This window comes from Takifugu flavidus, chromosome 4 (assembly GCF_003711565.1).
Source record: "Takifugu flavidus isolate HTHZ2018 chromosome 4, ASM371156v2, whole genome shotgun sequence".
NCBI lineage: Eukaryota > Metazoa > Chordata > Actinopteri > Tetraodontiformes > Tetraodontidae > Takifugu > Takifugu flavidus.
The window spans coordinates 15,471,487-15,485,778 of NC_079523.1; the positions used below are offsets into that span (position 1 = coordinate 15,471,487).

The window sequence follows — 14,292 nt, forward strand, 5'->3', positions numbered from 1 at the left end:
TCTTTCTTTCTTTTCTTTCTTTCTTTCTTTCTTTCTTTCTTTCTTTCTTTCTTTCTTTCTTTCTGCAGGATGGAGAGATGGAGAGAAACCCAACCGCGCGTTTGCTCTCTTTTTTTCTCTGCTCTCCTCTCTGAGCCGAGATCTGTCTGGAAAATTGCTTCCCTGGAATAAAAGGCTGCAGGAAGGAGCTTGATTGGGATCCTGAGGAGTCCTCTGCTCTTAGACAGATCCTGGAATTTTGGTACAACACTAAAGGAGGATTAGCAGCTTTCTGAACAGAGAAAAGAAAAGACAGATTAGTGCTGCGAACGGAGCCGCGGACTTCCTCAGCTGACTCCATTTAGAAATCATGTACATTCACATATGTGTGCCTTTAAATGAGGGACGGGCGCCACCCTCCCTCGCAGGTTCGCGGGGGCCTGAAGAGTTGGAGGCCGCTGATGTCAGGAGACAGTGATCCGCTGAGGAGGGGGCGGAGTGACGGAGCGCATCCTGACCGTTAAAGAGGTGAACTCCGCCGCGGCGCAACTTTGTGGCTCTGCGTTTCCCTGCAGCTCCGACCTTCTCCTCTTCCTCACTCTTCTATTCATTTTGGGTGCGCTAGTTAATGAGTGTTAATCCATCTCCCCCGGGCGCCTTTGTTGCGGGAGGGGGAAGTCATTTGAATGCAAATGCGTGACACCGTGACAGCAAGGTGCTTCTAAAACTGATGCGTCCTCCTGTCCGCGTTGCTCGCCGCACAGGAGCGTGAAGACACGGAGTCGAACCTGGACAACAGCTTGACGTGCTGCACGCAAACACTGACACAACATGGCAAGTTCTGCCTCTCTGGAGACGCTGATGTCATGCGGGAGGACCGGACCGTCCGCGGCTCCAAAGACTCTGGCCTTCTCCATAGACCGGATAATGTCCAAGGGTCCGGAGCCCAAGGGGAGAGCAGAGGAGCGCGCGGAGGAGAAGAAGTTGCTGGGACTGTGTTCCCCGATCCCCTGTATGATCCCTTTGCAGCCCTTCAGCTACGACCTGCAGGCCAAAGCTCTCATGAACTACTCGGAGTTGTGGAGGGCCAGTTTGAGGGGAACTTTCTGCTGCTCCTCTGCTACGCAGTGCAAGGGCAGCTGCGGCGTGTGCGCCAAGGCGGACACGGGTCGGACGCCGGGCGCCCGGCTGGTGAAGCCGCAAGTGATCCATCAGGCCGTGACGGTACCCAGAGGAGGCTCCCTCTACTATCTCAACTACCTGGACTCTGCGTATCAGCAGTCGGAGCTGCTGGCCGGACACTGGCTCACCAGCCCGCAAGGACAGGCCTCGCTGTCGGCGCACCACAGGCTGATGTTGCTGGAGAACGCCAAACTGGCCGGAGCGGGGGCCGACAAGCTGCCCACGCCTCAGTACCCGCACAAGGAACATCTGCCCGGGCAGCTGGACCAGATAGTGAAGGAAAACCACGGCCCGAGTGCCGACAAGAGCCTCGCCAAGACGCATATCAAGTTGGGTGGCAGCGGCAACAGTGCGGCGGACGGAAAACCCAAAAACTTCACATGCGAAGTGTGCGGGAAGGTGAGTTTGAGTCGTTATTTTAATCTGTGCTAAAATATTGCAAATTGCTGGTTTGTCTTCTGAGAGTAAGGATCTATTCAAATCCGTCGGTTTATTCTTTAATCAAAGACAATTGTATTATTATTATTATATTATTATTATTATTATTATTATTATTATTGTTTCTTTTTAATTGTTATTATTTAAATTGACTTTATTTCTCTGCAGGTTTTTAATGCGCACTACAACCTGACCAGGCACATGCCGGTGCACACCGGGGCCCGGCCCTTCGTGTGTAAAGTGTGCGGGAAAGGCTTCCGCCAGGCCAGCACGCTCTGCCGACATAAAATCATCCACACGCAGGTAGGCGCGGCACGTGCACCTCGCAGCGTTTCCGGTGGGCGCGTGGATTCCGTTTTAATGTCCATTTAATGTCGCAGGAAAAACCGCACAAATGCAACCACTGCGGGAAGGCGTTCAACAGGAGCTCCACGCTCAACACGCACGTCCGCATCCACGCGGGATACAAGCCGTTTGTGTGCGAGTTCTGCGGGAAAGGCTTCCACCAGAAAGGTGAGGAAATGTTGTCTCGTGAAAATTGTTAAAAAGTCCAACAAATGTGCAAATGATTACAAATTAAAGAGGCCGCCGCCAAAAGCAGCTGCTTCATATTTATTGTGTTAGTTGGTCGCAGATGATTTTCTCTCCTGAATTATTAGAAATAAGAATAAACTTCCACCAGGGTCTCAATCCGTTTTTAATTTTTAGTTGTTTTTTTACGGCGAAAAATCGGATCGTTTTATTTCTTTTTTCGATTTGAAATATTTCCCCCGATCCAATCTGCTGGTTAAATATGAAATAATTTATTCCTTTGGATTTTATTTCATAAAACGATGTTAATAATAATAATAATAATAATAATAATAATAATAATAATAATAGCAACAATAATAATAATAATATAATAATAATAATAATAATAATAATAATTAGTAGTAGTAGTAGTAGTATTGTTGTAGTTGTTGTTGTTGTTTACTGGGAAAGGCCGAGCGGAGCATTGTTGATTTTCCTATGAAGGAATGTGAAGCTGATGCTGAGTGAAGGTAGCAACAGCAGAAATAATGAGGCCATCGGTGGGACTCTAACCGGCAGCCTTGGCTCCGGGTCAGAACCTGCAGAGTCGCGGTCTGATCGGAACCAAGTTTGACAACTTCTTGACTTGCCCAGCAGAGTGGGCTTAATGAAGCGTGGACACAAACACGCTGCACTCTTCACTCTTCCTGCCTCCATGAACGCGGACGCGCAGAAGCTCCGACAGCTTTTAAATAATCTCATTTAAATTTCCCCGATAATCCAACGCACGCAAACGAAACGAATTTTGTTCTGTTGTCTCGCTTTTATTTTATTTTATTTTTATCATCGACAAAATCAGAACCTGCCACGTATAGATTGCAGATTGAAATTTTGGATCGCCTGTGACTTTTACAATCCAACAATTATAAAACCAAATAAACTCGGAAAATCCGGAGAAACAGACTAAACTCTGGATTGTTTATTTGAATCTGTGCAGGAAACTACAAGAACCACAAACTGACGCACAGCGGAGAGAAACAGTATAAGTGCTCCATCTGCAACAAGGCCTTCCACCAAATCTACAACCTCACCTTTCACATGCACACGCACAACGACAAAAAGCCCTTCACCTGCTCCACCTGCGGGAAAGGTTTCTGCCGCAACTTCGACCTGAAGAAGCACATCAGGAAGCTGCACGACAGCAGCTTTTCTGCGCCGAGCGAGGCCTCCAGGGAGCCGCAGACCTGAGGGGCCCCGGGTGGAACCTCGGGCCGCGGGGCCCCCGGGTTCGCAGAGTCTCCCCGGACTCTGGAGCAGAACTGTTTGGGACAGAGGAGCTTGAACAGGACCTGGGAGAGCCCGGTCCTCCCAGTCCTCTCAGTTCTTGTAAATAACCACTGAAATAAATGAAGAATGTTATTTAATATGTGAATCGTTGCCTCCACGTGTCTGACAGCAGAAAATCAAATGTGAATAAATAAGTTATGATGAGACGTGAATATGGAGCCCTGTTTTTTTCTCTCCTGACATCACAAACACAGAAAGGCAGAAAAAGAATGAAGGTCGCTCCTTCTGCACCTCCGCCAATTTTTCCACTATTGGATAAATATGGACGCAGAGACGGAGCGGGTGGGGGCTCCTTTCACCCAGTGTGTCCCCTCTGAGGACACTTCAGCTCATATTGACAGACGACGTCTTCATCACGCACCGTTTACACTTGACTCCATAATGGCGCAAACGATCATGGGTAACGTGGACCCTTGAAAACCAATTACATTAAGCAGTTAAACGTCTCGTGGGGGCGGGGGCACAAATGGGTGGTGTACCGTCGCATCCGGACTCGCTCATCAAAGCTGGAGATAATGGAGAACTCAGGCCGCAGCTCCTCATCTGGGCCTTCCCGTTAATCGGCCACCACTGATTCCCCTCACGGCACCAGGAACAATATTATCCCTGCAAACATTCTGTCGCCGGGCGGCTCCGTGCTCCCAGATGGCGCTCTCTCTATTAACAGCCAATTAGCACTGATGCGGGCCTGGGAGGAGCGCAGAAGGCCGCCAGAGCTAATATTGGCGGTTGAAGAACACGCAGCGCTCCTCCTCCTCTTCATCAGAGACGTGTCGGCCTGCAGGAAACACTCAGCAAAGAGAGGGAAAAGACACAGAAAGAGAGGATCATCATCCGCTCACGATGCTGCCTGAGCATCTTCCTCTGGAAGATGGAAAGACAGTGAAGGAAGGTTGGGTCAGATCCAGAGGAACCAGGAGAACATCTGCAGAACTCCTGCACAGATAACCTGCTCCCTGGTGGACGACAACTATGCCAGAAATTGTTGAAAATGTTGACCCGAGATCTTCTGAGGCTGCTGCCAGTGAAGAAGCCTGATCAATAACTGACTAATGGTGCAGAAAAGGCCCAGGAACCCTGTGGGCTGCAGAGGTTTTGGAATGATGCGGAACCCTTGTTCTGCTCAGCAACATTTAATGATGTTGGTGTCACATCTTTGATGTTTCTCTCTCTCTTTCTCTTTCTCTTTCTCTTTCTCTTCTCTTTCTCTTTCTCTTTCTCTCTCTCTCTCTCTCTCTCGCTCACACACACACACACACACACACACACACACACACACACACACAACACACACACACACACACACACACACACACAGAAAACAACCTGAAGGCAAACAGGTTGTCCTTTTTTTCTGTCCTTGACAACCTCGTCTGAGCAACCGTGTCAACGGCGACAAACACGTTAATTGGCAGACGGGAGCTTTAATTAAGGCGCGCGCTCGTGGAGGGTCCATCGATCGCAGCGGAGCACGAGCACGAGCGCGCTAATCGGCTGTCAACAACACGAGCTCACATTGGGGAGAAGATCACCAGGGGATCGGGCAATTTGCAGCCCACAAAAGAGGCCGGTTTGACACAGGACGAGAAGAAAAGAGAAAGGGACGGACTTTTCTCTTTATTGTCTGGCAGATTGAATTGATTGTCAGTGGGAGATTAGCGGGGAAACCTCCACAGTGGCCCCCGTTTAAGTGTCGATGGTGGAGACTAAGAGAGAAAGGAACCAATTAAATCTACCAAATGTTAACTTACATCAGTTTCCCCCTAAGTGTAGCCTCACATGAATTTACTATTAAAGTGTCCCCGCACTGGAGACGGGGTGGGGTGGTGGGGGGATCACTGCACCCAGAGATGAAGACCCTTCCCACAGAACTTCCCGATGTTATGGCAGGGAATCCTTTTAAATTGGTACAACAGTAAAATATCCAATACTTCCAAAATCAAAGCAGATTCCTGCTACATCAAAGAGAGGGAAAAGAAACAGCCAGGAAGTTTGACCAATCCTGAGTTTAATTAGATGTGTGATTTTGAAACATGGAAACAATAACAATTTTAGGTGGCTGAACGCTGCATCCTGTTGCTGCCTCGCCTACAAGTGTGTCCATTATCTACTGGACAGGAGTGTCCACAGAGGAATGGAGAAGAGATGGAAGAAGAAATGAGAGATAGGTGGATTGTCAGCTAAGACTATTGATACAAAATCATGCTATTAAAACTAATGTTAATATCAGACTTGAGTTAACGTTAGCAGCACCACCTCTGTGATATCATATCTGTCCACTCCAGAGACTTCAGCGTCCAGAAGAGGCAAGGACGCAACGACACACTGGAGACCCAGATGATTGAAAGTGTGGAGCTGGTTAGGGGGACATGAACTTATGGAGCGACATTTCTCTTCCATCAGCTTCTCTCATTACCAAACCGTACGACAGAAGTCCTCGTCCATTGAAACTTCCTGCTTTATGAACCAACTCTGTTCTTGTTCTCCACTCAGCTCTACTGGGAGTCACCCTCCCCTGGACACGGACTTCTCATGCTCTGCACACAGAGGAACGCTGGCAGCTTTGGTGGACAGCAGAACCTGACTGGCGCCAGCCACTGAAGCTTTGATCAAACAGTTTTGGTCTTGTCCTACATCTGACTCTGAAGGTGCAATATGTTGCTCACGAAGACCTGTGAAGATCCTGTGATCATGTGTGATGTTGCCATATTCATCCCTTCAGCTCAGTCTGCACCTGATGGAGCAGCAGCTCCACCCTGGACTAAGATGTCAACAGCAGTTCGGAGTTCAGCCTGAATGACGCCTTCAAGCCAAGTTACACCCGTGTGATTAGATCCTACATACATCCATGATCTTGCCCTGGGCTCACCAGTAAACTTTGCTTTGTTGGTTTTCAGGGCTAGTGTTGTGTCGTTAATGTGAGGCAACATGACAATGGACAAACGAGACAAAGAGCCGCTGACCCATCCTCTTAAGCTGAGGTGACATGACATGATCAGAGGACGGACCCTGGAGCTCAGCCGCTGGCATTAGTCCTCAGGAGCCCACCAGAGACGTTCAGTGGATGCTCTGATAGGAAATACGGCTCTTCAAATAAAGGGCCACAGCACAATATTGAGATCTCCATCCCGTCGGCAGCTGATGTCTCTGCTCCAGATCCAAGCCAGTGAAGTACAGGAGGAAACAACAAACCATGCAAAACACCCCTCCTCTTTAGCTGCCCCTGCTACACCAGCAGTGTTTTGCTGAATCAATCTAAATCAATCAATCTTTATTTATATAGCGTCTGTTACAATCAAAATTGTTTCTAGGCGCTTTACATAATCCCATGGCCTGACCCCAACAAGTGGCAAGGAAAAACTCCCCTTTAACAGGAAGAAACCTTGAGCAGGACCGGGCTCATGTAGGGGGACCCTCCTGCTGATGGCCTGCTGGCTAGAAAGAGAGGAGAAGGGGGGAGGACAGGTAGAGGATAGAATAGGCAGAGATCAGGGAAATACATTAATTAAAATAGGAGTTGAGTGGGTCAGCGGGGTAGGATGTCAGCAGGTCAGCATACAGCTCTAAAGGCGGCGATACCTGTAGATCACATGTGTCAAACTCAGTCCTCGAGGGCCACGATCCTGCCGGGTTTTCTGTCCTATACCAGGCTGAAAATGCATTCAGTGGGATACAAAACCCGGCAAACTCAGTCCTCGTGGCCCTCGAGGACTGAGTTTGACATGAATACAGAGAGAGAGGGGGAGAAGCAGAGCAACTACACAAGAAATAACATAATCACTGATCCACTTAGTAAGGAGGAGAGGAGAGGAGAGGAGAGGAGAGGAGAGGAGAGGAGAGGAGAGGAGAGGAGAGGAGAGGAGAGGGAAGAGGAAACCATGGAGGAGACCATGACCCGGTGGGGTGACAGAGGCAGAGGCCTGTCATGTGATCATGTTTCTGGACCCCAGCAGCCTCAGCTTATAGCAGCATAACTAAGATATTAACCTAACAATTAGACAACCCTCTAAATATGATAAATATGTCTAGGATAATAACTGGAACTACAGAATTACTCACAATAAGCTTTTTCAAGGAGGTAGGTTTTAAGTCTAATCTTAAAAGTAAAGATGAAGTCAGCCTCCTGTACCTGGACAGGGAGCTGGTTCCACAGCAGGGGGGCCTGGTAGCTAAATGCTCAGCCAGTCTATGAATGAAACCCACCATTATCCAACTGACTGGCGCCACCACTTAACCCATACGAATTATCTGCTGGGGCTCCCAGCGGCCGGCCGAGGGCTCTCTGTTGTATTTGGAGGTGGCAGCATGGATGGATGAGGTCTGCTCACTGACAGCGGAGGGACACCGGGCCCCTGGGCTGGTCATTTGGAAGGACTGCAGATCGCTCTGTTCAAAAACCCTCTCAGATGATTAGTAACATGGCCATCATCCCTCCAGCGTACCCGTCCTTTCACCCACTATCGAACGTATGGCCCTCACTTCCTCCCCCTCGCCGTTCTTTAAACCCTGGCCTTGGCCCACACCACCACTCCCCATCTGGTTGTGGGATAAACCGGCACCCAGCCACTGGTCCAGTAACCAGTCTTCAGAGCCCTGTGGGCAGGGCCCCAGTCGGGGGGGCTGGGGCAGCTGCCAACCATAGGCGCTGTCTGGATGACCGCCTTTGTCAAACCGCCACTCTTCGTCAGCCTGCCACGCTCATGATCGCCCACAATTAAGGGTTAAAGAGATCGAGGAGGCACCATCTCTGGTGGTTCTGAGAGAGGAGTTAAAACCAAGGCGAGCCATGCTGGGGGAGGAGGAGCTGGTTTATCCTCTCATTACTTGCCCGTCACTGCGGCCACATCTCTGTCCTCCCCTGATTACTTTAGCCAGAAGAAATGTGGGTTGTGCTGCCTATTGTGATCCCTAAAGTGAGGGGCCAATCAGACAGGCTGCAGGAACCATGGAGAAGGGATAATTCACCAGTGCAAAAAAACCCAAATCAAATCAAATCAATCTTTATTTATATAGCGTCTTTTACAATCAAAAATTGTTTCAAGGCGCTTTCCAGAATCCCAGGGCCTAACCCCAGACAAGCAACAGTGGCAAGGAAAAACTCCCCTTTAACAGGAAGAAACCTTGAGCAGGACCAGGCTCATGTAGAGGGACCCTCCTGCTGAGGAGAGGAGAGGAGAGAGGAGAGGAGAGGAGAGGAGAGGAGAGGAGAGGAGAGAGAGGAGAGGAGAGGAGGAGAGGAGAGGAGAGGAGAGGAGAGGAGAGGAGAGGAGGAGAGGAGAGGAGAGGACGGGCACAGAGCACAGAAACACATACAAAAATACACTATTTATACAGCGGGTCAGCGGGGCCAGAGGTCATCATGCAGGCGGCGACACCTGTAAATGAATAGAGAAGGGGGGGAGAAGCAGAAAAACTACACAAGAATCAGCATAACTAGTCTGCTTGATGAGGAGGAGGAAAGGAGAGGAAAGGAGAGGAGAGGAAACCATGACCCAGTGGGGTGACAGAGGCCTGTCAGGTGATCATGTTTCCGGACCCCGGCAGCCTTGGCATAGCTAAAATGTTAACCTAATGATTAGACGACCCCCTAAGTATGATAATTTGTCTGTCTATAATAGTAACTGGAACTACAGAATTAGTAACAATAAGCTTTTTCAAAGAGGTAGGTTTTAAGCCTAATCTTAAAAGTAGCAGAGTCAGCCTCCCGTAACTGGAAACCCACTATCCAAACCCACATTTGTATCATTGAGTAATTAACAATTTAATCCATCTTTATTCCCTATCTCAACCTCAGCCCTGGCAGGAATGTGTCACAGTTACAGACTAAAGTCAGTCCAAATCAGCACCACCAGGACCATGGACTTATGAAGCAGTCAATTTTCACAGTTTCACCAATTTCAGATTAGAATTTGAAGAATCTGTAAACATATAGAACAGCTGTAAAAGAAGTGCTTTAACAAAGTGTGACAATATGGAGGTAAAGCATGTTTCTATTGGTGTTAGCGGCTCAAGGCTACCGGGATAAATCCATCACAGCTTCAAGAGCTGAGCTAACCAGCACTAACCACATACCCTCCAGAGGACAATCACAGTTGTGCTCAAGGACAGATCCTGCCGGGACCTACAGCACCTTCGGACACAGAAAAGCCCATACACGTCATATTGGGCTTATTATGGAGAGTTGCTCCAACAGCACCAACAGCAAAGAACTCTGGCGCTATCTGCTGGCCTCCTCTCAACACTGCAACACTGGAACCTCAGACTAGTACCTGTGAGCCAATGGAAGTTCAGCCGGTACACAGAACCAGTTTGAAGTTGGAAAACAAATAGAGAGACCAGTGATGGTCTTTGAACCTGGATTCAAATGTTATGAGTCCAAGAATCGGCCCTCAGGTATCTGCTGTTCAATTACGAAGTAGCTCTGGGTTTAGGGTGGCAGCCTTCGCTTTCTAGCTGTGCTGGGCTTCTGTCTGGGTGTGCTGGCTGATGTTCTGGTCCAACAGTGGGATGTTGACCGTCACCTAGGAGGAAGTGCTCCCAGACAGGCAGGGCGTTTGACACAGAGACCCAGCACTGGCTCTGACACACAGGAAAGGAGTCATTAAAGTACGCTGAGGCACCAGAGAGGTCAGACAGAATTTTACACATCATTCACCTGAGCTCCACTTTTTGGATTTGCCACAGAGAGCTGCCAGATACTGGAAACTACTGGTCAAATTAGACAAATCTCTTTCATTTTAATGTCCTATTACATTATCTCCTCTTGATTCTTACATTTAATAAGCTCTTTTGTTCTCAGAATACAGATTAGTTTACCTCAATTTTAGAGAATATTAACTGGATAAGGAAGGACAACTGGTTACCTCCAGAGCCAGGAGATGTTGGCGTGGCAGCCGCTGACCTCTGACCTCTTCCTCTAGCTTCTGTAAATCCTGCAGGGTCACAGAAATGCAGCCATTACAGTTAAACTCTCCACACATGCTGATAAAGGGACTGAGCTGGGACCTGCAGCAGGCGGTTGTTCCTGTAGCGGGCGGCCTGGGACGCCTCCTGCCGCCGCCTCCTCTGCTCCTCCCGCTGCTCGCTACGCTCCTCCATCTGCTTCAGCAGCTCCGCTCTCTGAATTAGACTGAGGGCACACATGAAGCGGTCAGCTCACAAGAAGTAGAATTGGGATGTCTGTGTCATCAGGGTTGCTGCTGACTTTTAAGAGTACTTGAAAAGGAGAACCTGCTGAGGCGTCTGGGGTTGGACTGTGACCATGGTTGGAAGGACGCTTACATCAATGTGCACTGCTGCTGCTTTGGCCCAGCAGTGTGGACACGGAAGGACTTGGACCGCAGTTTCATGCTCACATCAATTCACTGTCATTTCTAAACAATGGAACAATCCACCATTGGACATCAGACACTGATCACTTTCAGAAACCTACCTTTTCACCCTGGCTTTTATTGTTTTATACATTTTATACCTATTTTTATCTAATAGGTTTCTAAAGAACTTCTCAAAAGTTATTATTGCTCTTAAAACCACCAGCCACAGTGTACAGACGGGTAGATACGGAGGTCACAGAGAAATAACCCAGGACTTTTTCTGAAGGGTTTGAAGTGGACGCACACCTGCCAGTGAAGTCGCTGGTCTATCTCCAGTTTTAGAAGGTTCCACTGAAGGGACTTACCGCCTGAAGGGCACGAAGGGCATCACAATCGCCCTACATGTCCTCTGTCACCAGACAACAAAGCCCAAGCGCACGGAGGACACTGACTGACTGACTGCCCAGAGTTCATGAACTGTTGTGTTGATTTGATGCTTTATTTATCAAGAAAAGGCTGAAGTTAGTAGCTGGGCCTCAGCTTCACTCTCACACTGACAGAAATGAAGTGAAAGTACTCAGCAAAGCCACGATGGAGAGATTCAGCTGCTACAGGTGGTTCCTCATACCACCTGTATGGTCTGCATGGTGGATAGATCCAGGAAGAATGGGCCAGGGACCGACTCGGTCCACTGGGAAATGTGTAGAATAGATTCAGTGGGAGCTTTAGGAGCAGAGTATTGGAAATAATACATAATAAAAGTACCATATTTTCACGACCATAAGGTGCACTTAAAAGTCTTAAATTGTCTCCAAAATGGACGGGGCGCCTTATAATGCGGTGCGCCTTATGTGTACACCGAGTTCCAAAATCTATAAATAAATTTCGGCTTTCGCAAAATCCATTTCGGATTCAATTTGGACATAGAAGATGATGTACATCAGCACATTGCTAAATACACTGTAGCATGCATGTTTTAAGCTGTTTTACCATGCCCGGTGCGCCTTATGTATGTGTTAAATACAGAAATAGCACCCATAACTAAGACTGCGCCTTTTAATTTGGTGCGACTTATGGTCACGAAAATATGGTACTCCAGTATCTGTAGTGGCTGACTGTGTACTAATGACGTACATATTGGCTTGACCAGGAACTAATGACAAAAGATTTATCTTACAATACTAGACAATTCCGCGGAAATTGTGAGGGTGTCCTTCACCCACTGACTGGCTGGCCCCTGCCCCCCATGTCTGCCTGTTGCCCCCCGACCAAGCCAATTGAGCGCATGTTGTGCAGGGCCTGCACAATGCATGCGAGCAGCCCCTCCCATCCCCACTGCCTGTGAGCTGCGCCCCCCCCATCACACACACACGCGCGCCGATTCGCGATCAGAACTACCACCAATTTGGACAGCTTAACGCTGTCCAATTCTATCAAAGCCTGATTCGTTAGAACCGCAAGACGTTGAAAATACATCTGAGATTTTTGATCAGCTCCCCTCCAGGTCACGTGGTCTCCTGCTCTAACTTCAGCTGAAAACGGATGAGAGGGCATTTTCCAGGTGCCAAGGAAATGCCCCCTGCCTTTCTAGGTGAATGTATGCTGGAGCTACGGGCTCTCAAACTTGGGGTTAAATTCCAGGACTTTTCCAGGCCTAGCCTATTAATTGCAATGGGATTTCAAGGCCTTGAAAACAAGTATATCTTTGCCCCTCAGGACTAAATACAAGAAAAGTCATAGCCACTGATTCCCATAATTTAGCCAGGTTCTGGAAAAGTTTGGTGTTTCTACGCCAAAGCGCATAGGAGATACATGCCAAACTTTTGATGAAAAAAAGGAGGATAACAAAGGGTGGCCTCCTCTCGGGAGGCACACCCAATAATGAGACTTTAGGAGAGCTTTAATAAAAAGTGCATAGTGCAAGTACCGTACCGTACCTGTCAATGTTCCCTCTAATTTTTTATGTGTCTGAGCAAACACACCAACTCCCTGAGCAGTCACTTGGACCACTGCAACCAATATCAGCCATGTGCACTGTGGTCAGGCCAGTATCACATCCATCCAAGTTGTAGTTTAATAAAAGAATCAAATTACAGCATTTACATTTACATTAGAATCCTTTTTACTAAGTGGTTTAGCAAGCTTAGAATAAAAAAGACCAACAAACTATGTACTATGTTAACACTGTAAGTATAAATATTTATTTTCAACTATAGCAAAACATAAAAGGCCAACCAAAGCAAGCTCTAAGTTTAACATTTTCAGTCTGAAGCTCTCCCTTGTATTATGAGTACAAGTTTGAAATTTCAGTGTGTGAACCTCTCTGTGCACAGCGTGAGAAGGTCCTGTTGTGGTTTGGGAGAGAGTCCTGTATCTTGTTTTTCTTGTGAGTTCTTCTCACTTCTCCAGTGGTTGTAAACCCTGTACCACCTTGTGTACTTCTTTCTTGGGTGTGAACTCAGTCCTTCTTCTATGGGGGCTGGGGATCTTGCTGTGGAAGAATTAAGAAATGTACACCATTTAATGTAATAACTTAAAAACTTTCACATTTTGCACAATAAAACGTGTGCTGTCGCACAAGCATGTGATACAGTAGACATTCCATTAACTCTGTAAAATATATATTTTCACAGTTTTTTATTAGCATTTCGACTACTTATGGTAAAAACATTTAATGATTAACCATTAAAGCCTAAATTTCTATAATTCTATAATATAATTCTATAATTTCACTGTTAATGACCTCTACAGAATGTGGGTAGTGAAGAATGGCCTCATACTTCTTTGCCAGTGTGGCAACATCTGCAGTTCCATACTCAAAACTGATGTCTGAGCTCAATGGTTCAATGTCAAATGCAGACCACTCCTTTAATCCATCCTCTGGAAAATGAGCATCCAAGTGATCAGAGAGCTCACCAATAAAACGAGTAATTTCACTGGTATTTCTGCCATCAGCTGATAAGGCCTTCATTGCTGCTTTGACATGATCACTCCACTGAACATCCTTTTCATCTGTTAAGTATTAGGAACACAACTTCTCAATCTTTGCTCTTGCAAATCAGTGCCCTTCCATAACAGTCAGATTGCGTCTTTGAAAAGAACGACAGAGGTGTGCTAGCTCATCCAAAACATCTTCCAGAGCAAAGAGAGTCACCTTGATCTTTGAATCAGTCAGCTGGATCTCCGTTATCTCACTAGCTTCTAGCCTGAATTACAATGTATCCTCATCAAGAATCTTTGCAAAGTCTTCCAGTTTTGCTCTCTCTACAGTGGATCTTGAGAAAATGTAATAAACCATTTTAAGAAGAGTTTCCACATCAAGCATCAAAGGTACATTGTTCCATGCATCAAAGCCCAAGTCCTCTCGATGGGCCACAGTGTTGCTCATTAAGGAGTGATATTTGCTGCTTTAATAAAGATGCAACTCCATTGTGTGTTCCTAGCATTACTGAGACACCATTGGAGGTTAGCATCACCATTCATTGCAGGTCCAGTTCATGCTTGGTGTAAAACTATATTA

The 14,292-nt window shown here is 47.3% G+C and overlaps 1 protein-coding gene across 1 annotated transcript; it reads left to right on the plus strand.

The window, feature by feature from the left end:
- The first annotated feature begins 497 nt into the window (after window positions 1-497).
- On the plus strand, window positions 498-3,611 carry fezf2 (FEZ family zinc finger 2). The gene is made up of 4 exons (XM_057030382.1): window positions 498-1,560; window positions 1,768-1,902; window positions 1,980-2,112; window positions 3,110-3,611. The coding sequence occupies exons 1-4, from the start codon at window positions 811-813 to the stop codon at window positions 3,358-3,360; spliced, it is 1,269 nt and encodes a 422-aa protein (XP_056886362.1). The 5' UTR covers window positions 498-810; the 3' UTR covers window positions 3,361-3,611.
- Window positions 3,612-14,292: the final 10,681 nt, after the last annotated feature.

Coding starts and splice junctions, on each gene's coding strand:
- fezf2 (XM_057030382.1), top strand. CDS start 811: ATGGCAAGTTCTGCCTCTCTGGAGACGCTGATGTCATGCGGGAGGACC. Junction 1,561..1,767: donor CATGCGAAGTGTGCGGGAAG/GTGAGTTTGAGT, acceptor ATTTCTCTGCAG/GTTTTTAATGCGCACTACAA. Junction 1,903..1,979: donor ATAAAATCATCCACACGCAG/GTAGGCGCGGCA, acceptor TTAATGTCGCAG/GAAAAACCGCACAAATGCAA.